The sequence below is a fragment of the Saprolegnia diclina genome (assembly GCF_000281045.1).
Source record: "Saprolegnia diclina VS20 unplaced genomic scaffold supercont1.29, whole genome shotgun sequence".
Classification (NCBI taxonomy): Eukaryota; Oomycota; class Saprolegniomycetes; order Saprolegniales; family Saprolegniaceae; genus Saprolegnia; species Saprolegnia diclina.
In genome coordinates this window covers 545284-567614 of record NW_008246096.1, presented here as the reverse complement: position 1 = coordinate 567614, position 22331 = coordinate 545284, and the positions used below count along the sequence as shown (strand labels likewise).

Here is a 22331-nt window from a genome sequence, read left to right as displayed (position 1 = left end):
TTTACACACTTTTACACCATGTGAAATGATATTTCACACACACAGTGGTCACCACATGACCGCAGTGTACAGTATTGTCACGTGTACACAACATCTGTCTAGGCTACCATTTGGCCGTTTAAAACACGCGGGCTCGACCCGCGGTAGAGGCAGACACCAGAGACGACGGCCGTCGCTCATTCTTTCCCACATGCCAAGTGGCCATGCACCTGCCGGCACCGCTCACGTCTGTCCATCTCGCGTGTGCTGAGCGCCTCGTCGACACGGCGCTGCTTCAATATGTGAGCAGCTATCTCGACACAACGCTCGAGTGGAGCCTCGACGAGGCTGCTGGCGCCGGGTTCCTCCACCTCGTTCGTCGCTTGCACGCTGCGGGCGCCGCCGCAACGGAAGACGCGATCGACTGGGCCGCCGCCAACGGACACTTGGGCGTCGTCCAGTGGCTCCACGCTCACCGCAACGATGGGGCGACGACCTGGGCTATCGACAACGCCGCGTCGTCGGGTCATTTGACTCTCGTATGCTGGCTGCTCACGCATCGCCGCGAAGGCTGCACACACCGCGCCATGGACGCCGCCGCCGGCAACGGCCACCTCGATGTCGTGCAATGGCTTCACTCGCACGGGTGCGCTAGCGCAACGGCGGCCGCGATGGACGGAGCCTCCACGACCGGTGCGCTTCACATCGTCCAGTGGCTGCATGCCAACCGCACCGAAGGGTGCTCAATCCACGCCTTTGATGGCGCTGCGACCAACGGCCATTTGCACGTCCTTCAATGGTTGCACCGCCACCGGTCCGAAGGCGGTTCGGTGACCGCGATGGACGGTGCCGTGCACAACGGCCACTTCGATGTCGTCGTCTGGCTCCAAACACATCGGCACGAAGGGTGCTCGGAGCGTGCGCTACATGCAGCAATCGCCTCGCACCGCTTGGATCTTGTGCGATATCTCTGTGAGCATGGCCACGGAGCTCCGTGCGCGCCGTGGAGCCTTGTGTGGGCCGCCAAGTGCGCCGCCGACGCGATTGGCGCCTACTTGTTGTCGTTCCATGAGCACTCGCCGATCCAGCTCCAGACCGCGCTCAACGCCGCGGCCGCCGCCGGGTCCATCTCGCTCGTCACCCATCTATTGCACCACGTCAGCGACCGCGGCTCCGTGGCCATCGACGGTGCGGCGTCCCGCGGCCACTTGGAAATGGTGCAGCTCTTGCACGCTCACCGTTTTCCCGGCTCGTCGCTTGCGCTCGAAGGGGCGAGCGCGGGCGGGCATCTCGACATTGTCGACTTTCTCCTGCAAACGTGCAAGCTCGTCCCGACGCCACGTGCCGTGGACCGTGCCGCGTCGCGCAGCCATGTACCCGTGCTGCAGCGTCTCTTGGACCGTGGTGCTATTGCGTCGTCGTCCGCACTCCGGGCGGCGGCTGCCCACGGCCATGCCGACGTCGTCGCCCTCCTCCTCGACGCCTCCGATACCGTCTTGGATGTTGAGATTGCCCACACGGCCGCCATCGCCAACGGCCACGTCGACGTCGCCATGCTTTTGGATACAGCACGGCGTAGCTCGTCTACTTGTTGAAACATAGAAACACGAGTGTTTGTACACGGGTTGTTTCTGTAGTTACTCTAGCACTATTGCATATAGAGAAAGACGCTCATACGACGGGGACGTCCATGATGAGGGCGACACCGGCCAAGACCCAGCGCGCGGGCGGCGACTTGGTCTTGAGCTGCGCCGAGAAGACGTACGTGGGTCCTCGGAATTCGGTCTTGTAGCACGGACAAATGAACGAGCCCTTGAGATCGAGCTTGTCGGACTGGATCGCCTTGCAGTTGATGACTGGCATCGAGCAAAACATCTCCTTCGGCATACTCTTGTCGACGGTCGAGTTGTTCGAGTCCCAGCGCGCGCCCATGAGGAAGAGCCCGTGGATGTACGCGCCATCGCGCGACGGCGCGTCGACTTCGTTGAACTTGCGCTTGAGCACGTCGGTTTGGATCACGAGCTTATCGAGCTCCAGTTGGCTGCGCTGCGCCGTCACTTGCATGATGGCCGTCAAGAACGACTGCGGGTTGATCATGCCCGAAAGCCACGTGACGCGCGGAATGTCACTCGGGTTTTGCGTCCACTCGTCGAGCTGTGCCAATCGCTGTTCGAGGTTGAGGAGCCAGCTCGCGAGCATGCGCGCGCTCGGGAACGCGAGCTTTTCCCACGTTTTTGGCACGCGGTCGAGGAAGAGGGCTTCTTGGACCGCTTCCATGGCATCCGACATGGTGAGTTCACCAAGGAACCCGAGCTGGAGCTCGTTGAGCGACCGCGCGATCTCCTGCAAAAGCACGTTGATCGCGTCGCACTCTTGGATAAACACGTTTTGGTACGGCCCAATCTCTTCGAGCGACCGGGCAATGTCGTCGACTTCAAACTTCTTTTCGCCAATGCGGCCCATGATCGTCTCGAGCGCCAACCGCGCAATCTCCATCGGGCTCGAGGCCGCGTCGCCCGAGGCTGCGTCGCGCGGCTGGAGCTCCATGAGCGTTCGAAAGAGACTCTCCGACTGGGTCGTACGAAAGTCGATCTCGGCGTTCGGGTGCAAGCCAAACGCGAGCGGCGAGTCCGACTTGAGCTCGGTCTCAATGTGCTCGAGGTACTTGTCGTACGACGACGGCGCAATCGACATGAACGACGGGCCCTTCTCGTCGCCGACGAACGGGAACATCTCCATTTCATCGAGGAGCTCGTCGCGCATGTAAAAGTCGAGGTACGTGTTGGCGAGGAGCCGGTCAAAGTCGTTGACAATGTGGCCGCCGTACATGATTTCGCCGAAAATGTACTTGAGATCGGCCCACGGAATCTTGCCGCCGCCCGAATTCTCGAGGTAGTTGTTGAGGCAAATGGCCGAGTCGCGGAGATCGCCGAGCGAGAACGGGTACATCATGTTGAAGCCGAGCGGGCCGTACATCTTGCGCTCCATCATGACAGCATGAAAGTGGCACAAGCCAAAGAGAATTGACTTGACTTTGCCTTCGGCTTCTTCAATGTACTCTTTCGGAAAGCTCACAAACGCCCGCTTCAAATTCGCTTTCAAGCCGCTCGGGGGCTCGTTTGTGAGCTTGATGCAGCGGTTGAGAACGCCAATCGGAATCGCATTCGACGGGTCGGACGTCAGAAAGAGCCGAAAGTTCTTGTGCGAACCCTCCAACGCAAACTCGTCGAGCTTCTTCTCGAGCGTAATGAGCCAGCGCGGCATGAGGTGGATGTTGTTGAGGATGACCCAGTGCCCGTTGCGGTGCGCGACTTCGAGGCGGTCCATCGCAAACACATCTTGGCCTTGGCCCATGGACACGTTGTGGTACGAGACACCGCGCTCAAAGCCATACTTGATTGCGAGCTTGTCAAGGCCCGCGACAACGTCGGCGCCGGGCGACAAGATAAAGTAGAGCGGTGTTGTCGGCGTCGAGTCCAAGTACGAGTTGTCCATGACCTGCGTCGAGTTGAGCGCCGAGTCGCAGTCGCAGTACATGGCGCCATTGGGCAAGACGTGCCGAATAAACTCCGACACGGCGACCGTCATGCGATCGGGTCGGAGGCACCGCACGACTAGGAGCTTGAGGAACGGCGTGCGGTCGAGGCCGGCCCAGTCCAGCGGCAGCTTTTCACTCTCGGGCGTCACGTGGTTGTACCATTCACGGAAGCGCGACGACGCCTCTCGGAGGTCTTGGGGCATCTTGTTGAACTCCTCGAGCGTCGAGAGCGCTTGGATCGCGTACCACTGCGCGTTGGGTAGCCAATCGATGGGGTTGGCATCGGCGTCGCCGGACGCCGTCTTCTTCGGCCCTCGAAGCAGGAATTGCATGTACGTGTCGGCGATGCGGACGTCTTCGCCGAGAATGCCGCGCTTCATGAGGTTGAACGTGAGCTGCGAGAGGAAGATGAGCTTGTGCGACTCGAAGAGGCCGCGCGAGACCCACGTAAAGACCGTGATCCGAAGCGACTCGCGCAAATTCAGCACGCGCTCGGCTTGCTTCTCGGCGCTCGGCGCGCGATCAATCGACGCGTAGAAGAACGTGATGAACGAGTCGAGCGAATAACGGTACATGTGGTCGATGGCGCTAAGCGTCGTGAGCAAGAAGTAGAGCATCGCGCCTTCGGCCGCCACGGGTCGGTAGAGTTCACGCGTGTTGTTGATGATGATCTCCGTCTCTTGGTTCTTCTTGACAGAAATCGCAATGTCGGTCGCCTTCTTCTTGGTCTCTTCGAGCGACTCGATGAGGGGCACGTCCGACAAGATATCGTCCGGCGCATTCGCCAAGCGTTCGAGCAGCTGGTCCTCAAGCTCGACCAAATCGATTTTGAATTTCTGAAAGGCCAAGACGAGCTCTTGCTTTTGCTTCTCGAGCTCGGGCTGCTCCTTGTTGACAGCTTTCTCCAGTAGCTGGTCTTCCAAGCCCGACTCGGTCGCAATAAAGTTGATGAGCGTACACTGCGCCGCAATCTCGGGCTTGTAGTGCGGGTTGGATAGCTTCGTCTGGAGGTACATAAAGAAACTCGGGTCGTACTGCACTTCTTCGCCCGAGAACTTTAGGTACAGTGACGCGCTCGAGCCTTTCTTGTACACAGCGCGCGCCAGCACCGGGTCGAGCGTCGCGTCGATTTCTTCGCCAATGTTTTCGACAATCACGACGTGGCCGTTGACGATCGCTGTCTCCATCTTGCGCAGCCATTGGTTCTGCGTCAGCTGGATCACGACCAGCTCGCGCGCCTTCTCCTTTTCACGCAGCCACTTGATGCCTTGCAGCTGCGGGTCGATGATGAGCGGCCAGCGCGTGCAGTTGGTGATAATGGACCCGTTCTCAATCGAAATGCGATCGGCGGGGAGGCCCTCGCTGAGCATTTTGGCGTTCTTGCCTTCGGTCGTCAGCATCTGGAGCGGGTCAATGCCGTCCGTGATCGGGATGGCTTTGGCGATCAGATCGGGCACCCAGAGGGTCTGCCACAGCTCGCGTCGAAACTGCTGGTCAAACGCGCCAATGTACGAGACGAACGCCGCCGCGAGAAGCGAGTTGCCGACGACCATGACGCCGTTGGCTTTGAGCTGCTCAATCTCAATGCCCCAGCGCTCGTTTTCACTTGCGAGGCCGTTCACGAGCTTCCCCGCGAGTTGCAGTCGGTTCTCGCAGTTTTGCTTCATTTGCTCGACGCGCAGCTTCTCTTCGGTCGCCAAGCGCAGCGTGTCTTCGAGTTGCTCGAGGCGCTTTTGGACTTCGGCGACCTGCGCCATGGCCTTGGCGAGTGTCTCTTCGGCCTCTTCTTTCTTCTTTTTCGACGCTTCGAGCGAGTCCATGAGCGGCTTGACGCGCACGTAAATGCGGTTGAACGTGTAGATATTGACGACCCACGAGCAGAGGTTGGCCGCGGCCGCCGACTTGGAAAGCATCTTCTCGGTCGTAAACTCGGGGTCGGCAATGAGGGGCTCGAGACGCGCAACGTCCGCTTCCGGAATGTCTTCGCCGCGAAACACCTTGAGCGAGTCGAGAAACTGACCGACGTTGTTCATCATCTTCTTGGCGCGGTCCCACTTATGGTTTTTGTACTCTTTCTCAACGAGAATGAGACACGCCTTGGTGACGAGATCGACACCGGCCGGCGGCTTGGGCAGCGACTTGAGTTCCGTGATCGCTGCCTTGGAGAGACAGTCGACGGCAGCGGCCGCAGCGTCCATGGCCGGCTTGGCCTGCGACAGCTCCTTCTCCGCCTCTTGCGCGAGCTCCTGCGCCGACGCGGACGCCTTCTCGGCCTTGGCTTTTTCCTTGTTGGCGTTCTCTTGCTGGACTTCGGCGCCTGCCTTCTCGCGGCCCATTTGTTCGAGAAGGACGTCGGTTGACGCTTGCTTCTCGGCCACGACTTGCATCGTATTCTTTAAGTCGATTTGGAGCTCGGCCACGTCCGCCGACGTCTTGCGCAGCGTACTCAGCCCGTCGTCGAGGCGTGTGATTTGGCGCTGGATCTCGGCCTTCTTTTGGCCAAGAAGCACTTCGTAGAACGAAATGAGCTCGAGAAAACTCTTGGGCGTCACGTAGTTGAACCGGCGCTGCGTCTCAAAGTACTTTTTACTCATGTCGGTCACGGAAATGTGCACGTCGGCCATGTGGTTGGCGAGGCTCTTCTTGAGCGCCTTGTCGCCGAGGTCCTCGACCTTCTCCAAGAAGCTCGTGGCCACGCGCACGAGCGCGTCCCGGGGCCACGGGTGGAACCAATCAATGACCGTGCAGTTGACGAGACCGGGGAAGCGCCGGGCGCGGACTCGGAAGACGGCGCCGACCGGCGAGAAGCACATGATGATGCGAAAGTTGGAGCGAATCCGCAGCAGCAAAAAGTCCATGAGCGTATCGGGCGTGTCGGGCACACCTTGGGCCTTGGCTTCGTTTCGGAGACCGGCCAAGAGCACGTCGACGTCTTCTTTTGCAAACAAATCGGGGATCCAGCCCGAGCTCAGCATGTCGTTGATGAAGACGAGGAAGCGCTCGTTGACAATTTGCGAGTCTGTGATCAAAAACACGAGCGGAATGCCTTGGACGCCCGACGTCTTGAACATCTCTTGAAGGCTTTCTTTCAAATCGTCAATCTTGAAGTTGCTCGTGACGCTGAGCTGGCGCACGTCAAAGCCGCAAATGTGCGACGCGAGGCGCGAGAGCGACTGCTTCCCGGACCCGCCGACACCGATGAGCATGGCGTTACCGCCGGGGTTGCCAATGATGCGGCAGATGCGCGTCACGTGCTCCATCGCGTTTCCGAAAAGCTCGAGGTTCATCATCGAGTACTTGGAGTTGTAGTCGTCGAGCTGGTCCGTGAGTACCTTGTTGAGCTGCTTCATGCCCGCGACAGGCAAATACACCGAGTCGGCGCCGGCGACTGGCACCGCAAACGTCGTGTAGATATTGACAATCGTGCCGGGCTCTTCGTCTTCGCCAGTGGACGGCTTGGGGAAGAGTTTTTCTTGGTCGACATCGGGCAGAAATTTCTTGGAGATTTCGCGCATCCGATCGGTAAACTTGTCGACGTCTTCGTTGTTGATCATGCGATCGCAAAAGACGCGCGTGGTTTCGTGGATCCAAAGGCGCGCAAACGACTCGACGGTCGGGTAAAAGTCGCCTTTTGACCGCGTGAGGCCTTGCACGACGTTGCTGAGCTCGCGCATGTTCCAGTTGTAGACAAACTTGGTCGCGGACGGCAAAAACTTGTTGGCAATGTCTTCGTGGGCCGCAATACTCAGCGCGACAAAGACCTCGCTCGCGTTCACGACAGCGTTTGAAAAGCCAAAGCCGAGATGCCCCTTGAGAATTGAATTGTAGATCGTCTTGAGGTCTTCCTTGCTCGGCATCATGCACGCAAAGAGCGCGTAATGGCGCTGGAGACGCTCGTCGATGATGAACGACCCGGCCGTCGGGTTCATCGCCGAGAGGTACTGGACGTCAACAATCTCCTTTCGGAACCCGAGGTCGATCCGGTCAAAGATCGTGCGGTAGTCCATGTGCTGGCGCATAAGCGCCAGTGCGTTCTGCGTACCGTACGTCTCAATGTACGGCAAGTTGAGATCGTCGATAAAGTAGATGAGCTTCTTGGTCGCGGGCGGACCAAACATGCGCCCCGACCGCTTGTCGATCACTTGCTCGAGCTGTTGCTGGAGCTTGAACGAGTCCGTGTAGTAGTTCATGTTGATGCACGCGTGCAGCATGTCTTCGTCGAGGCTGCGGCAAAACGTCTTGAGAATCGTGGTCTTGCCCGTGCCGGCGCCGCCCACAAGCAGCACGGGTCGCTGCCGGTTGACGAGAATCTCCACGAGGCGCGTGAGCCGCACCGAGTCGATGGTGCTGATGACGATCGTCGAGAACGGCGTGTCCGAGATTGCGTTGCCGATCGGCGTCGGCGCATACTTGGGTACGCGGCTGCTCCAGTGCTCAAACTCGTTGGTCTCAATGTTGTAAAAGTAGTCGAAGCACGTGCCTTCTTTCGGGTACTTGACCGCAGTGAACGTCGCGTTCCAGAGCTCGTTAAAGTTCTTGCGGTAGTCGACGCTCTTGTCGACGATGAACGGACCGCCAAACGCCCACGTCGCGCAAAACACAAAGATGCACTCGATGACCTCTTGCGTCTTCTTCTCGGCCGGGATTTCCGCAAAGAGGCCTTCGAGGAGGTAGCAGATCGTGCTCACTTGGTTGATGATACGGACCGACGACACTTGCTTGAAGCCTTTGCGTGTCATCTCGAGCGTCGCCTCAATGTACTTGTCAAACATGCCCGGGAGGTACGTGCGCTCGATCTCTTCGTCGCGCCGGGCGACCCACGACTCCATGAACGGCCGCCACCCAATGTCGTACTCGTTGATGAAGAGGATACCGGCGCGGGAGACGGTCGCGGGCGTCGCGTTCTTGAGCGAGTTGATCTCGAAAAACATGCGCATCGCCTCCGAGAGCGGAATGCGCTCGTTCGAGACGAGCGTGAGCACCTTGTTGTCGTCCATGACTGTGTTCATGCTCTCGATCCAGACGGCATCAATGTCGCCGTCGAGGACGACCCACTTGTACATTTGGCTCTCGTAAAACCCTTGCTCGGCGTAGTTTTTCGACATACCGCGCATGATGATCGAGATGACACCGTCCTTCCAGTCTTTCGAGAGCGTCATGTAGCCGTAGAGCTCGTCGGACGTGACGGCCTTTGGGTTGAGCGTCTCGTAGACGCAGACCTTCTTTTCCTTGTTGAGGTTCCAGCACTTGGCAAGCGTTTGCCAAGTCGTTGTTTTCGCCGAGCCCGCGCTGCCGAGAAGCATCACCGAGTGCCGGACGTCAATGAGTTCTTGGAGCTGGCAGACTTTGAGAATGAACGACTCGTCGTGCTGGAGGTTGTTGGCCTTGCAGACAACGACCGTCTTGTCACGGAGCTCGAGGTTCACTTTCGGGTTGACTTCGACGCCGATAAAGAGATCGTTGATAAGACGCAGGAAAATCGGCGTGTCGAGCTGCGGAATCTTGGGCGTGTTGAAATCACGGAGTGCGCGCATGAGCACCTTGTCTTCTTCGACCTCGGGCTCGGCACGCTTGAGGATACCGGCGACACGCAAGACCGACTTGACTGCGCGAAGCCCCCAATCGTAGTGAAACTGCTTGGAGAGAAGTTCGGAACTGAGCTGGTAGAGTGTCACAAACTTGATTGCGAGCGTCCGCGCTTGCTGAAAGCCTTCCGACATGAGCATGTTTTCGCAAATCGGGCGCAGATCGGGGCGAATCATGGCGCACGACCGGAAGAGCACCTTGAGGTTCTCGGGCAGCTCGGTGCGGCCGGCGTACCCCGGGTTCATCGTGATGAAGAAGCCGCACGTAGGAATGAGCGTAATGCGGTCGGACGCGCCCATAAACTCAAACTCGCCGACGACGACGGGCGGCGTCCCCGCGGCAATGTGCCGGTACTTTTCTTCACGGTTCGCGGGTACGGCGTTGAGAACGATCGCGTCCTGCACGCACTTGACTTGGGTCGCGACGACGGAGAGCACTTCAATGTTGATGCGGTTGAACTCGTCAAAGCAGCCCCACGTGCCCGTTTGACATAGACCCCGAAAGATGTCGGCCATTGTTTGGTAGTTCATCTGGTCTGAGCAGTTGAAGACGTAGCAGCAGAGCGCCATGGCGCGCGCGAGATCCTTTGTCGTCTCCGTTTTGCCCGTCCCGGCGGGGCCCGCGGGCGCCCCCCCGAGGAAGAGCCGCAGCGCCATCGTCAACGTAATGTAGCACCGATCCGTGAGCGGTGTAATGACGAGGCGACCCGTGTTCCCAATCCACTCGTACGAGTATTTCGAGCGGAAGTCGGTGATGCGAATGTCGACGTCCATGGTCTCTTGGCGCCAAATGAAGCGCAGTTGCTGCTGCCAGAGGAAACTCAGCGGCCCCTCGACTTTTTCATCCACGAGCTTTTTCACCACGTCGCGCGAGTGCACGTCGAGCGTAATGAGTGCAATGATCTTGCACCGATCGCTTTTCGTGAGCTCGCCCAGCACCAAATTGATGAGCTGTTCCAGGCGCTGGTTGCACAGGGCGAGGTACCGCTTCACCGAGTCTTCTTGGCCGTTCTCAAACTCTTCGAGCGCCATCTCGGTTTCTTCCGTCCAGTAAATTTGCGTCGAGTTGAGCACGACTTGAGCCGAGTAGTCGAAAAGCCAGAGGTGCCGGGGCTTCTCGACGTCCCAATTGGCCGCCGTCTCGATCGAATCGTGCATTTCCTTCTTGATGCAGTAGCGCATGGCTTCCGTGAGTTCGTTGAGCCAGCTCTCGACGGCACCCGCCATGACAAAGATCTTGGGCAGTTTGACGTGCTCCTTGTCCTTGGCGATCATTGTATGGGCCGTGTTTTGGCTGCCATCCTCAAAGATGAGGTTGTTGAGCGAGTCGTAGCAGTCGCCCAAGAACGGCATGATCTTCTTGGGGTTGTTGCCGTTGGATAAAATGTCGAGGAGCGCAACGTTGGACACAAAGTAGAAGCGCGGGTAGATCTTCTTCTTCTTGTCGAGGTACTCGTTGAGCGACTTTTGGCACTTCTCGAGCATCGCCGTCATCTCCTTTAAGCTCTCGAGCCGGTTCTCGACCGAGCACGCGTTCACGACGTTGGGTTCGAGAATCGCATTCTTCATGAGGTCCTTGAAGTTTGAGTCGATCGACTCGAACGTCCGCGTGTCGTCTGGGAGCTGGTTGCGGATATCAGGCGAGCTCAAGAAGATGCTTTCGAGTGACGCCCACTGCTTGGAGACGCTCACCCACTCCTTCAAGACTTCTTCGACGTGGCCGAGGCTCTTCTGGCTCGTCAAGACGCGGTCTTTGAAGAAGTCGACGAATTTGCCCATGCCCACCATCGTCTGCAGCTCGAGCTGGTTGCTCTCGAGGCTTTCGACCACCTCTTCGGACGGCTTGATGACAAACGTGCCCGAGTCCTTGTGCGGCACGTAGTCGAGCGTGAGGCGGCGCCAGAGGTCTTCGATGAGCGTGAGTTTCTTCTCGATCTTTTGCTCCTTGTTGGCCGTCTCGACAATCTCCCCGACGTCGTCGACGTGCAAATGCAGCTCGAGCTTGAGCAAGTCGGCAAAGCTGAACTTTGGGTCCTTGGGGTCAATCGCCTTGACCTTGCAGAGCGACGAGAGCGCTTTCCAGTGCCGATCTTGCATCGCTTCCGAGTGCAAATCGTTGATGAGCGGCAGAATCGTCGCCATGTTCTTGACCATTTGCTCCGTGTCCTTGTACGTCTGCCACTGCTTGATGATTTGGTTCTCGTTGCTCTCGGCCTTCATCTGCTTTGTGACGTTGCGCGTGTACGCTTCCATCGACTCGGTGTCGATCTTGACCCACAGCGCCTTCTTCCACTCGGAGAACGTGTGCAGCACCATGTCCTTCATGTCCCAGACCTTTTTGAGCTGCTGGAGCTCATACAGCGTGTCGGTCGTCTCTTGGTACTTGGACACTTGGAGCTCAAAGAGCTCCTCCAGCTCGTTGAACTGCTTGGCTTGCTTGATACGCTCGGCGAGGCGCACGGCGTAGTCGTCCACCATCTTGTACGCCTCTTCGGGCTGACCCGCAAACGTAAACGGCGCGTTCGCGCGAAAATCGTTGCGGAACTTGCGCATGTCCTTGTAAAACTCGTCGAGCGCGACCTTGATGCTGTCGCACTCGGAGATCTGGAGCGGCATGATCTCCTCCTTCTTCTTGAACGTCTTGTTGACAATGCCTTCCCACTGCAATGGCGCAGCCTCGAGGTAGTCTTGGATCGTCTGGTCCGCGATCTTGGTGTCGTCAATGTTGACGCCGTGGGTCTTGAGAAGGTGCACTGCTTGCCGGAGCGGGTCAAACATCTCGTTGGTCGCGTCGATCTGCTTGCGCACGTCGCGAATGTGCGTCATGACGCGCATGAGCGCCTCCTTGTTCTTATCGACGACTTCCTCCTCGAGGCCCTTGAGCACAACCTCCATAAACTTGTGCAGCGAGCTGAGCTTCGTCACGACGTGCTTGTAGAGGTACGTCGTGTACTGGTAGACCCACTTGCTCACCCACGTGACCATGGCGGTTTTGATCGGCTGCGAGTTGACGCGCAGCCAGCCCACGTCGGTCGGCGTCGCGAGGTTTGCAATCTCGTTGGCGACGCGCGAGTACTTGGTGATTTCTTCGTTGAACTTTTCGAGGTTGAGCATCGTCGCGCCATGCGCCGAGACGTACTGCGCGCCTTCGAGGAACGCCGCAAACACGTCGTCCATGCTCGACTCCCAGAGGTACGCGTAGTTGTCGTACTTCTTCTTGAACGCGTTGAGCTGGTTCTCATTCTCGGTGAGGTACTCGGAAATGATCGCGAGCTGCATGCAAATGTTCATGTCCGAGTGCATCTCCTTGAGGTACGTGCCGCCGCCGTCCGAGTCGAGGCGCTTCACGGCGGTCGCGACGTTGAAGAACGAGTTGATCCACATTTGAATCGTGTCGCGGAGACCCTTGCCGTTGTTCTCCGTCAGACACGGGTTGAACTGGACGCGGTTTGAAATCAAGTCGAGCTTGATCTCGAGCATCGGGAGCCGCGACGCAGTGCTGTCCTTGCTGTCCTTGCCTTCTTTCGCGCCCTTCTTCTCATCTTCTTTCACAATCTGCGTCGCGGGCGTCTGATTCGGTTCGAGCTGCTTGGCCAAAAACTCCAAGCTCGAGCAAATGACTTTGGCGACGCCGCCGACGACAATGTTGTTGACGTAGTCGACATATGCCTTCCAGTGCGCCGAGTTGACGCCCACAATACCCGCATTTGATGCCTTGAGTCGCTTGTGGATCTCTGCCGCGCCTTCGCGGATCTTGAGCGTGCGCTGCGCAATCGAGCTCTTGTGCAACCGCTCGTGCTCGTTGGCGGCGATCGGCTTGGCTTGGCGCTCGAGAAGCGGCTGGTTCCAGCTTGTGAGCGTCAGCTCGATCGTACTGAGGCTCTCCTTGAGGTTCGTAACCACCTCGTTGGCACTTTCGACGGAGCGGCGGCAGTCTTCGATGAACGTCTCGATGCCGTTGCTCTTCCAGTTGAGATCTTCGATGCCGCGCCCGACGCTCGCGTCAATGTTGGTAATGTGTTTGCGCACCAACGGCTCTTCGACGGCGTGTAAGCCCTCGATCATCGAGTTGTATGGCTCGACAATGTACATGAGGTCGCCGCGGTACTTGCGGAACGTCTCCTCCTTTTGCGAGATCGAGAGCGCCGACTGCGGCACGTCCAAGCCGAGGCACCGGAGGTACTTGACTTCCCGCAAAAGCTTCTCGAGCGCCGGGTCGAAATTGACGCGAAGGATGCGCGTGTGGGGGTTGCGCACGAGGATCGGGAGCTTGAGCTTGGCCTGCGACGACGCCTCAACGTCCCGACTCCACTCTTCCACCTTTTGGTTCTCGTACTCTTGGAGCGACGCGAGGACGGTGCCGTAGACCTTGTAGACTTCTTTGGCTTCTTCGCGGTCCATGACGTTGTGGTTGAGCTCCTTGAGTTTCTTCATCGGGTGCTCGATGCGTTCGATGAGGCCGCGGCACCATGTGAGCGCGCCGGCAATCGGCGGCAAGTTCCACGAAATCGGTGGCGCGTCCCGGCTGTGCAAAAAGAGCTCCTGTACGTGCTTGAGGTCCATTCCGTACGCCTGGACGAGCGCCACGTGCTTCTTCTCGAGCTCATCTTGGATAATCGGTCGGTTCAGAAGCCCTTCAAACGAGTCGAGGAGCTTGAAGCGACCAAAGACCGTCGAGCAGTCGTCAAAGCCCTGGGTGAGCACCGACCCGAGGCGGCGCTCGAGCTCCTTGATTTTGCACCGAAACTCGTAAAAATTGTCGTCGAACTTCGTCGCCCCCACGTCCATGATGTCACTCGAGACACGCTTGAACGTGTTGACGGCCTCGGTAAAGTCGTGGTGGATCTGCTGGACGCTCATGGTCAGCGTCTTGCCTTTTGTACCGCCGACCTCCATCTTGGAGAGCTTTGTAAACTGCACGATTGTCTGCGTCAAGTCGAGAATGTCGTGGCAGCGCTCGAGAAACGAGTCCAGCCGCACAAAGAGCGCGTTGTTCTGGATGCGCCACGGGTTCGAGGGACACTCGGCGTTCGCGGTCGCCTTGTAGTCAAAGTACGTGCTTTTGAACGTCGAGCACACTTGCAGCGTCGTCTTGAGCTGCTCGACGGCCTGGCCCGCCAAGTCTTGGTCGATGAGGCCGAAGATCATCTCGCCGCTCAGGTACACGCGCGCTTGGTTGATGAGCGAGTTGCAGATCTCGCGAATGAGCACAACGAGCCGCGCCGGTGTGTTGTAGTGCTTGGAGTTTTTCCAAATTAGCAAAATGATGTGCAGCATCGGCTTGAAGAGCTCGGTCAAGTTGAGAAAGTCGTCGTCGTTGTTGAGGTGATGGAACCACTCCTCGAGCGTCCGGAGGTACTTGGTGTTGTCGTTGGCCTCAATGCGCGCGGTGAACACCTCCTTGCAGAGCCGCGCGAACGGGGTGCAGTACGTGCTCTTGGACCGGTCGAGCGCCGTCAAAATCTTGCGCACGCGCTTGCTCTGGAGCTGCTCAAAAATCGAGTTGAGATTCGCGGCCTTGAGCTTCCAAAACTCAATTTCGGCGTCCGGCGTCGGGTTCATGCCTTGCTTCAAGAGCTCTTCCGGGTCTTGCTTGAGGACGTTCTTGATCTGCTTGGTCCACGTCACGATCGAGCCTTCGAGGAGCGAGATCTTGTTCTTGAGATTGGCTGCGTTCCCATCGACGGGCGGTAGCGGGAGGCACGTCTCGCCCTTGGTCGCGCCCGCAATGATCGAGACAGTCGCCATGTACGAGTGGAACTTGTCGACGACTTCTTTGGACGCGACCTCGCCCCAGCCCTCTTGGTTGCTCGGGTTGGAGAAGAGCGGGAGGTAGACTTCCGAGACGAGCTTCTCCAAGTGCTCGATCGAGCTTGTGCCCAACTCACTCACGAGCACGTCTGTCAAGATGTTCTTCCCTGAGAGAACGCACTTGTGCATCTTGGCAAACGCGATCGTCTTGCCGCGCGGCAGCGTCGCTGGCATCTTGGTCGACGCAATCACATTGTCGCCCGAGAAGAGGAGGCACGTGAGGTCCTCATTCTCGATGAACTCCTTGATGCAGATCCTAATGCGCGGATGAGATGGCGAAGGTCGAGGAAGCAGCATACTCGTTGGGCTCGGTCGCGTACTTGGCGAGGAACTTGGGGCCGCCGCCAAAGGCCGTCGCGACCCGGGCCTCGATGAACTTGGCCGGCTGGACCTCCTTCTTGTTGTTGCCGCCCTCTCCTGGAGCCGCGTCGGCCATGCCCCGTCTTCGTCGTCTTCGGGCTTGGGTTCGGCCGGCGAAATGACGTAGATCGCACCAACCGTCGCGACGCTTCAACCCTCGACCGCCGTTTCATCCGGATACGCGACCCGCCAAGTGTGGCATCCTTCCGTGGCATCTGCCACATTGTAGTTCATCCCGCGTGTATTGAATACCGATATGGCGGCGACAAAGGGTAATTGAATCCGAGCGTCATGGTCTGTGTGTACAGGCTTGGAATGCCGAGCAGCAATCGGACGTAAGGCGAGACCGTGCGTCGGCTACTGTGACTGCACGCATGGCTTTAAATTCGGCACACTCGGTGCAGTGGCACGCGCCGCGCGGTGTTATCCGTACAAAATGGCATTCTATCCGGATGACCATCGCGCGGCGAAGGCAGTTCACTGGTGGAAAACAAACCTCGCGCAGCATGAACATCGGAGCCAAGAGCGTGGTCGGCCGCGTCGCGCCGTCCCTCATGAAGATGCAGACCCGCAGCCTGTGGTTCAACGTGGAAGGCAAGGGCGTCGCCCGCGTCCTGCGCGAGATGAACTCGATCCAGGAAGAGGATGGCATCTTCAAGGAGCTCAACCAGCGCCAGTTCCACGAGAAGAAGTGGCAGCGCCGCATTCGCAAGAAGGCCGAGTCGGACATCCGCCACGTCAACCGCGAGCTCGGCACGATCATCCACCAGATCTTCCAGCGCAAGAAGACGGGCCAGTAAACTTGGGCGACGGTGTGTATCTATAGAGGCAGGAAGAACAAGATGAAGCAATGCATGCGATGATCGTTAAGCAGCACGTCCGTCCTATTGCGTCATACGTCTCCACCTCGCTTTGTTGCCACAGCGTGTATTGGCTCGTCATTAGATGTAAATGAGGCCCGACGCCGACGGCAGGCCTTCGACGATCGCCAAAAAGGTCTCGGGCGAATCGTGCATCGTCGTGAGCAGTTGCGGCGCGCTACCGTTTTGGATTTTCCGCATCCGCCATCGCACAAAGTACTCGCAGCGCCGCGACGCCTTGGTCCGATGCAGCACATCGTTGCTGCACTTGGGACACCAAAATTCGACGGTCGCATCGTCGTCTTCCTCGTCGTCATCGTCGCTGTCGTTGTCCATGGCCGCGACATCGGTGGGCTCTTTGGCGTCTGGTAAGACGAGCAAAGCTACCACTGAAGACGTGTTTGGCGCGGTGCTATCGCTCTGTGGGCTCGCTACGTCGGCCAGTGCTTCTCGCCGCGCGGCCGCGTCCAGGTCTGGGACCGCAGCTGGTATCTCGGTGTTCACAGTGACGGCTTCCGTGTTCGGTTGCTCTAAGTGAGCGCCGTCGTCTGGTTCATGGTTGTCCGTGGCATTGGTGACATCGTCGCTGCCAGCCGTTGCGTCGTCGTTGTCTTGGTTCACCTCCGCGTTGGGCGACGCTACAACCGGCTTGGGTCGTTTGGGCCGCTTGGGGGCGGGTCGCTTTGGCGCTGCTTTGCGCTTATTCTGCGTTTGAGGTATGTACAGTGACGGATCGGGCTGCTCGCGCGCGTTGCGCTGGGCGAGTTCTTTCTGCGCGGCGATCGCCATGGCTTGGTCAGGCGTCAAGCGCCTCCTTGTGAGCGCCACTTTAGCGAGCACTTGCTTGACATGCGGGAACGGGTCGACGTCGGCGGTCGATGGCATGGGCACGGGGCTTAGCACAGCGGGCCACGGGTGCTCGGTCGAGCTCGGCAGCGTCGGCGTTGGCGCCATCGGCGGCCTTGCCGATCCATCCAACTGTTGAGCGTCTTCGACAAGGCGAATGCGCTGCTCGAGGCCGAGCTTGGTTTCAAACGCGAGACGGTAGCTCGGGTACCGCGCCGACGAGAGGCTCTCGGTCGTCTTCCCGTGGGGCACGGCGACGCAGAACCAGTACGACGGCGTCCGGCGGGTCGTATCGACGTGGATGCCGTCGGGCGACATGATGGCGCCATTTTGCAGCGCCTCGAGGCCAGCGCGCACCCGCTCGTCCTTCCACGCTACCCAGGCGGCGTCGTCGGCGTCGGTGCTCGACGCGTCTTTGAGTGGCTGCATCGCGGTGGCAATGAGCTGCGGAACATCGTACGGCGCGAGCTGGTCGTCTCCAAAGATGGCACGCACCTCCGACTCGATGCCACTCGCCAGGTCGGCCCATGCATCTGGACTGCCCTCGGCGCCATTGAGCAGTTCGTATATGCACTCGACGAGCGCGTCCTGACTCGTTAACGGAAAGGTTTGGTCTGCTGCCACGTATTCGTCGACGAGCTGTCGCGTGTACTCGTCGGCGACAATGGCCGCGACGATGGCCGCGGACGCGTCGAGCGATCCCCAGAGCTCGGGGACGTCGACGGCCTTGAGACTCGCCGTGTGCACAACGTAATCGACGAGATCTTCGGACGGCATGGCCGCCTCCTGGGCGCTAGCGTACTGAAAATTGTCCATGCCTCGCGCAAAGATCGTATCGGCGTGCGAGCGGAGCGCCACGGTCGGGGGGACGGTCGTGGGGTCGAGGTCGACGGACGCAAGATACGTGTCTTGCTGCGTGCCGCGACGGCCGGATGGTGGTAGGATCTCGCGCGGGCCTGCACCTGGGCGCAGCACCATCTTGTACAACAGCCGCGAGTCCATGGTGGCACTCCGATCGCTCAAGTGCGACGCGACGGTCGGAAGCGCATGGCGCCAATTGACGCGCTGCCGTTCGGCTTCGTCTTCGTCAGCTCTCTCGTCTGTCTCCATCGCACGTAGCTCTTCGCAGAGGCACTCGTGCTTGGCGTGTGCGTCGCAGCGGCAATGGCTCGCGGCGCGTCCTGTGCACCCATGGCAGCGCCGGCAACGGGAGAGCGTCACGCACTGACACGCCTGTGATTCGACGCAGACTGGTGCGCGTTTGAGGCCGCACTGGCAATGACGAAAGATACACTTGCGGCAGACATGGCACGGCCGCGTCGAGCACCCTTGGCACCCGCTCATGAGCCAAATTTGCCGCGCCTGCTCCAATCAGTATCTTCGAACTACGTGTTATCGTATTTCGAAGCTAGTCGCTCACCTCGCCAGTTCTGAGATCCACATGCAAGTTCGCTCCGGACAACTGCCGGCCGCTCATGTCGGCTTGACCCATCGGTCTTTGCGCTGGTTCATGCTTCGCTACAAGTTATCTTACTGGAGTGGATGTTGCTCAATATGCGTGGCGCGCCGAAGGAAGACGGTTGCCTCAAGTTGCTACTAGTGCATTGCATCAACCGCCCCGATGATCGTATCGATCGCTCGCAGTCGAGGACGTGGGCGGTCAGATGGACTCCATGGTGTTGCTTTGCGTGTGCTGAGTAGCGCCTAGGCTGCAAGGAAGTCGCTGCGCAGCTCACAGATTCTTCCATCGTGTCAGGCACATTTGGGCTTGTAGTAGTCTTGAGGCCTAGCCTTCGGGTTCGTCTTTGCCTGCGACTCGAGCCTGCCACGTATCCAGAGGTACTGGCAGTAACTATTGGTGCGCCAGAGCGGGGCCGTGCTTGCTGCGGATCGGAAGCCTAGCCAGCGAGAAGGCAGTACACGCTAGAGCAGTACACGCTAGAGGAGCGAGGCAGACGCACGAGCGAATATGTATTATAGAGGAGCGCGGGCAGCGATACGCTGTTCATGACTTACGCGTTCTTTTCAAGCTCGCGGCGCAACTGGTTGCAGAAGTCGTCGTCGGCCTGGTCGACGTCCCAGTCGTCCTGCCACTGGAGCTTGATGTGGCTCTCCTTCTCTTCCATCTTGGCGCCCCAGTTCTGCTCCTCGAACTCTTCGAACTCGTCGTCTTCCTCAACGATGTGAATCATCTTCTTGGGCTCGGATGAGGCGGCCGTCGGCGCAGGCGCGGGGGTCGCGGCAGGGGCTTTGGAGCTCATTCTTCTCGTTTCTGCGGTGGCAGCACAATCTTCAATATCTCATCACTGATTGGACAAAAACATTGCGCATTTCCATTGGTTAAAAATAAGGCGCTATGCTGATTGGTGCATTGTCATCTAGCGATCTTGCATCGAGATGATCTCGTCTTCGAGAAAGCCAAAGAAGAGGGGTGCTGCAAATGGCTGAGGCCGAGAACCACCACAGCATCGAACGCCGCAGGGCTTCATGTGTGTAGGGGTGTGTTTGATTGCACTACATTGGGTTTGTGACGTAGGGGGTCCTCCTGAAACGACGGCTACAAACTTCAAGTGCACCCACTTGAGCAAGATCCACAGGAAAATGCTGTGGACCAATCGGCGCCGACCAAATCTTTCCGCGGATCGCCACAGAATCCAAGTCGCCTCCTTCATTCCAGCAGCCAGGAACCCATCATCATGCAGCCCTTCCGCGCCTTTCGCCATACCTCGCGTGCCATGTCCACGTTCCCCAAGCACTTCCTCTCGACGGACCAGCTCACGCCCGCGCAGTTCCAGGGCCTCATCAACACGGCCGCCGAGTTCAAGAAGCACAACATCAACACGGACCTCCTCACGAACGAGACGTTGCTTATGATCTTCCAGAAGCGCTCGACGCGCACGCGCCTTAGCACAGAGATTGGCATGCAGCGCCTCGGTGGCCGCGCGCTCTTCCTCTCCAGCGATGACATCCAGCTCGGCGTCAACGAGTCGCTCAAAGACTCAGCGCACGTCATGAGCCGGTTTGGCTCGGCGCTCCTTGCGCGCGTCTATGGCCACGCCAGCGTCGTGGAGCTCGCAAAGGAAGCGAGCGTGCCCGTCATCAATGCGCTCTCGGACAAGTACCATCCGCTCCAGGCTCTCGCCGACTACCTCACCGTGCAGGTATGTCTTGCCTTGGCTTTTCTTGTGATCTCATGATGATGGATGTGTAGGAGCACTTTGGATCGGTCAAGGGACTCACACTAGCGTGGGTCGGCGACGGCAACAACGTCTTGCACGATTACATGCTCGCCGCGCCGCTCATGGGAGCCAATATTCGAATCGCTACGCCGTCGGGGTATGACGCAGCGCCCGATGTGATTGCCAAGTGCCAGAAGCTCGCCAAGGCAGCTGGCACCTCGGTGTTCCTCACAACCGACCCGGTCGAAGCCGTGAAGGGCGCCCATGTCATTGCCACCGACACGTGGGTCAGGTTCGTCCACTACATCCCACTTGAGCCCGCCACTCAAGCATTGTACGTTCTCGTAGCATGGGCCAAGAAGAAGAGGCAAAACAGCGCATTGCGGACTTTGATGGCTACCAAGTGACCAAGAAGATGCTCGCACATGCAGCGTCCGACCATATCTTCCTCCACTGCCTTCCCCGCCACAAGGAAGAGGTCGACGATGAAGTCTTTTATGGCGAACGCTCCAAGGTCTGGGACGAAGCCGAAAACCGCATGTGGACCGTCATGGCCGTCTTGGCCAAGCTCCTCGAGAAAAAGTAAACCATTTCCTTCATCACCAGTTAATGTGCCAACTCAATCTCGTCATTGCTCGTCAGTGTATTTCATGTGCTAGTGGAGTGCAGTGTAATGCTGGAAGGTCCTCGAGGTCAAGCAGATGTGGTCTACCAACCGTCATGGCGGGCAGCCGGCGGTCATTTGCCGAGGTCTAGGAGCGTGCATGCTACTCATTGTATTCCTGGGGCTGCGGTTAGCATGCTTCAATGCATTCTCGCTGCCTGGGCGTCGATCTTGCGCCATCGTTTGGATCTTTCGCGGTTGTTTTTCCGGAAATTCCGGATGTGGCTCGAATTTCCGCCAAATTCCACCGCGAGCAGCGAAGGAGGAAGGACCGATGAGCAGCGACGGGATCCCGTGTCTCTACACCAAGCACAAGACGCAGAAGGCCAAGACGTACCATGACGGGAAGCTTGTAAAGCTCTCGACCAAGCTCATGCTCTACGACGAAGACGGCAAGAGCCTCGACTCGAAGCCATATCTACCGCACGAGTGGAATGCTCAGTTTCCCAACTTTGAGTTTCCCAAGTACCGCGACAACTATGATCCTCAGCATGGAATGCAATTGAGCTCTGCATAGGTTCCTCGTCGAGATCGAAGCGTGTGTGATGGCCTCATCGACATCGACGCTTAACACACCTGGCGCTGCGGCCATCGCACCATCTCCTCCTTCGTCGTTTGTCTCGGGCCGCACGCCAGCACCACCCGGCGGCGCAGCGAAATTTCAGCCTCCGCGAGGCGGCTTCCGGCCACCCAAGCGAAAGATGGACGAAGCTGAGGTGGCACCCACGGCGACACCAAGCGCAGAGGCAAACGCCTTCACGGCCGCCTTCAGTCGCTCCAAGCAGAATGCGCTGGCCCGACCCAGTGGAAGCACACCAGCGCTCGGAGGCGGACGACGCCACCTAGTGCCTGCCGCACAGCCCTCGAATGAGCCGCCGACGAAGAAGCAGCACACGAACATGCCTGCAGAATCCCAAGGAAGTGCAGCGCCTCGTCAGCCATCGCACCGCCCAACACCAACCGCGCCGCCAGCTCGACCAGCGCCGGTCCCCACTGTGCCAATCGCTCCGCGCGTGGAGAAGACGACCCTCTACGTCGGCAAGGAGTGGTCAATTCTGCCAGCGCCCCAAAATCGCTCGGGTACATGGCCATTGGCACCTCTACGAGTCTCTGATTTGGCTGTGTGTAGTGCAAGAAATCATTGCATTCTTGCCCAAGTAAACTCACAACCTCATCAACCAACGACATGCATTATTATGGGCCACAATGTGTCTATCATGAGCGGCCTTGACGGTCCTTCTCAATGAGGATCTCGACCGAGTCCTTGGAATGCGTGATGAGGTGGGCGGACAAGCCCGGCTTCTCGGCGTCCGGGATTGGCTCGTACCCGCGACGCGTGTACATGACGTAGTTCTGGAGGATGCGGCAGAGCACATAGAAAATGAGCAAGAGCACGATCCCGACGATCGCTTCCCACGGCAGCGCCATCGCTCTTCCTTTGTCGACGGAGAATTGGACCGGAAGGATGCTACACATTATCCGGACATCGCAGCGCTAAAAACACGCACC

General features: G+C 58.6%; 8 protein-coding genes across 8 annotated transcripts; 4 read left to right on the top strand and 4 right to left on the bottom strand.

Annotated features, from left to right (window-relative positions):
* Positions 1-131: 131 nt before the first annotated feature.
* SDRG_09277 (hypothetical protein) lies at positions 132-1605 on the top strand. The gene has a single exon (XM_008615197.1). The coding sequence runs from the start codon at positions 204-206 to the stop codon at positions 1572-1574; it is 1371 nt and encodes a 456-aa protein (XP_008613419.1). The 5' UTR covers positions 132-203; the 3' UTR covers positions 1575-1605.
* SDRG_09276 (hypothetical protein) lies at positions 1591-15398 on the bottom strand. The gene is made up of 2 exons (XM_008615196.1): positions 15213-15398; positions 1591-15169 (listed from the first exon to the last, which is right to left on the bottom strand). The coding sequence occupies exons 1-2, from the start codon at positions 15347-15349 to the stop codon at positions 1651-1653; spliced, it is 13656 nt and encodes a 4551-aa protein (XP_008613418.1). The 5' UTR covers positions 15350-15398; the 3' UTR covers positions 1591-1650.
* A 381-nt stretch (positions 15399-15779) lies between these two features.
* Positions 15780-16073, top strand: SDRG_09275 (hypothetical protein; the record flags this gene model as incomplete). The annotated part of the gene is made up of 1 exon (XM_008615195.1): positions 15780-16073. The coding sequence occupies one exon, from the start codon at positions 15780-15782 to the stop codon at positions 16071-16073; it is 294 nt and encodes a 97-aa protein (XP_008613417.1).
* A 35-nt stretch (positions 16074-16108) lies between these two features.
* SDRG_09274 (hypothetical protein) lies at positions 16109-18348 on the bottom strand. The gene has a single exon (XM_008615194.1). The coding sequence runs from the start codon at positions 18321-18323 to the stop codon at positions 16215-16217; it is 2109 nt and encodes a 702-aa protein (XP_008613416.1). The 5' UTR covers positions 18324-18348; the 3' UTR covers positions 16109-16214.
* A 483-nt stretch (positions 18349-18831) lies between these two features.
* Positions 18832-19240, bottom strand: SDRG_09273 (hypothetical protein; the record flags this gene model as incomplete). The annotated part of the gene is made up of 2 exons (XM_008615193.1): positions 18832-18877; positions 18996-19240. The coding sequence occupies 2 exons, from the start codon at positions 19238-19240 to the stop codon at positions 18832-18834; spliced, it is 291 nt and encodes a 96-aa protein (XP_008613415.1).
* Positions 19241-19621: 381 nt separating this feature from the next.
* SDRG_09272 (ornithine carbamoyltransferase) lies at positions 19622-20815 on the top strand. Its single transcript, XM_008615192.1, has 3 exons — positions 19622-20140; positions 20191-20450; positions 20507-20815. The coding sequence occupies exons 1-3, from the start codon at positions 19676-19678 to the stop codon at positions 20742-20744; spliced, it is 963 nt and encodes a 320-aa protein (XP_008613414.1). The 5' UTR covers positions 19622-19675; the 3' UTR covers positions 20745-20815.
* A 232-nt stretch (positions 20816-21047) lies between these two features.
* Positions 21048-22029, top strand: SDRG_09271 (hypothetical protein). Its single transcript, XM_008615191.1, has 3 exons — positions 21048-21287; positions 21340-21902; positions 21952-22029. Exons 1-3 carry the CDS (start codon positions 21097-21099, stop codon positions 21981-21983), a joined length of 786 nt encoding a protein of 261 aa, XP_008613413.1. The 5' UTR covers positions 21048-21096; the 3' UTR covers positions 21984-22029.
* On the bottom strand, positions 21994-22280 carry SDRG_09270 (hypothetical protein). Its single transcript, XM_008615190.1, has one exon. It carries the CDS (start codon positions 22248-22250, stop codon positions 22038-22040), a length of 213 nt encoding a protein of 70 aa, XP_008613412.1. The 5' UTR covers positions 22251-22280; the 3' UTR covers positions 21994-22037.
* Between the last annotated feature and the right edge of the window lie 51 nt (positions 22281-22331).

Bases quoted from the DNA above. Each gene is read 5' to 3' on its own strand.
- SDRG_09276 (XM_008615196.1), bottom strand. From the start codon at position 15,349: ATGGCCGACGCGGCTCCAGGAGAGGGCGGCAACAACAAGAAGGAGGTC. The intron at 15,170-15,212 runs GTATGCTGCTTC...TCCGCGCATTAG, and splicing joins TACGCGACCGAGCCCAACGA to GATCTGCATCAAGGAGTTCA.
- SDRG_09277 (XM_008615197.1), top strand. From the start codon at position 204: ATGCACCTGCCGGCACCGCTCACGTCTGTCCATCTCGCGTGTGCTGAG.
- SDRG_09272 (XM_008615192.1), top strand. From the start codon at position 19,676: ATGCAGCCCTTCCGCGCCTTTCGCCATACCTCGCGTGCCATGTCCACG. The intron at 20,141-20,190 runs GTATGTCTTGCC...ATGGATGTGTAG, and splicing joins CCGACTACCTCACCGTGCAG to GAGCACTTTGGATCGGTCAA. The intron at 20,451-20,506 runs GTTCGTCCACTA...ACGTTCTCGTAG, and splicing joins GCCACCGACACGTGGGTCAG to CATGGGCCAAGAAGAAGAGG.
- SDRG_09270 (XM_008615190.1), bottom strand. From the start codon at position 22,250: ATGGCGCTGCCGTGGGAAGCGATCGTCGGGATCGTGCTCTTGCTCATT.
- SDRG_09271 (XM_008615191.1), top strand. From the start codon at position 21,097: ATGAGCAGCGACGGGATCCCGTGTCTCTACACCAAGCACAAGACGCAG. The intron at 21,288-21,339 runs GTACCGCGACAA...AGCTCTGCATAG, and splicing joins CCCAACTTTGAGTTTCCCAA to GTTCCTCGTCGAGATCGAAG. The intron at 21,903-21,951 runs GTACATGGCCAT...GGCTGTGTGTAG, and splicing joins AGCGCCCCAAAATCGCTCGG to TGCAAGAAATCATTGCATTC.
- SDRG_09274 (XM_008615194.1), bottom strand. From the start codon at position 18,323: ATGAGCGGGTGCCAAGGGTGCTCGACGCGGCCGTGCCATGTCTGCCGC.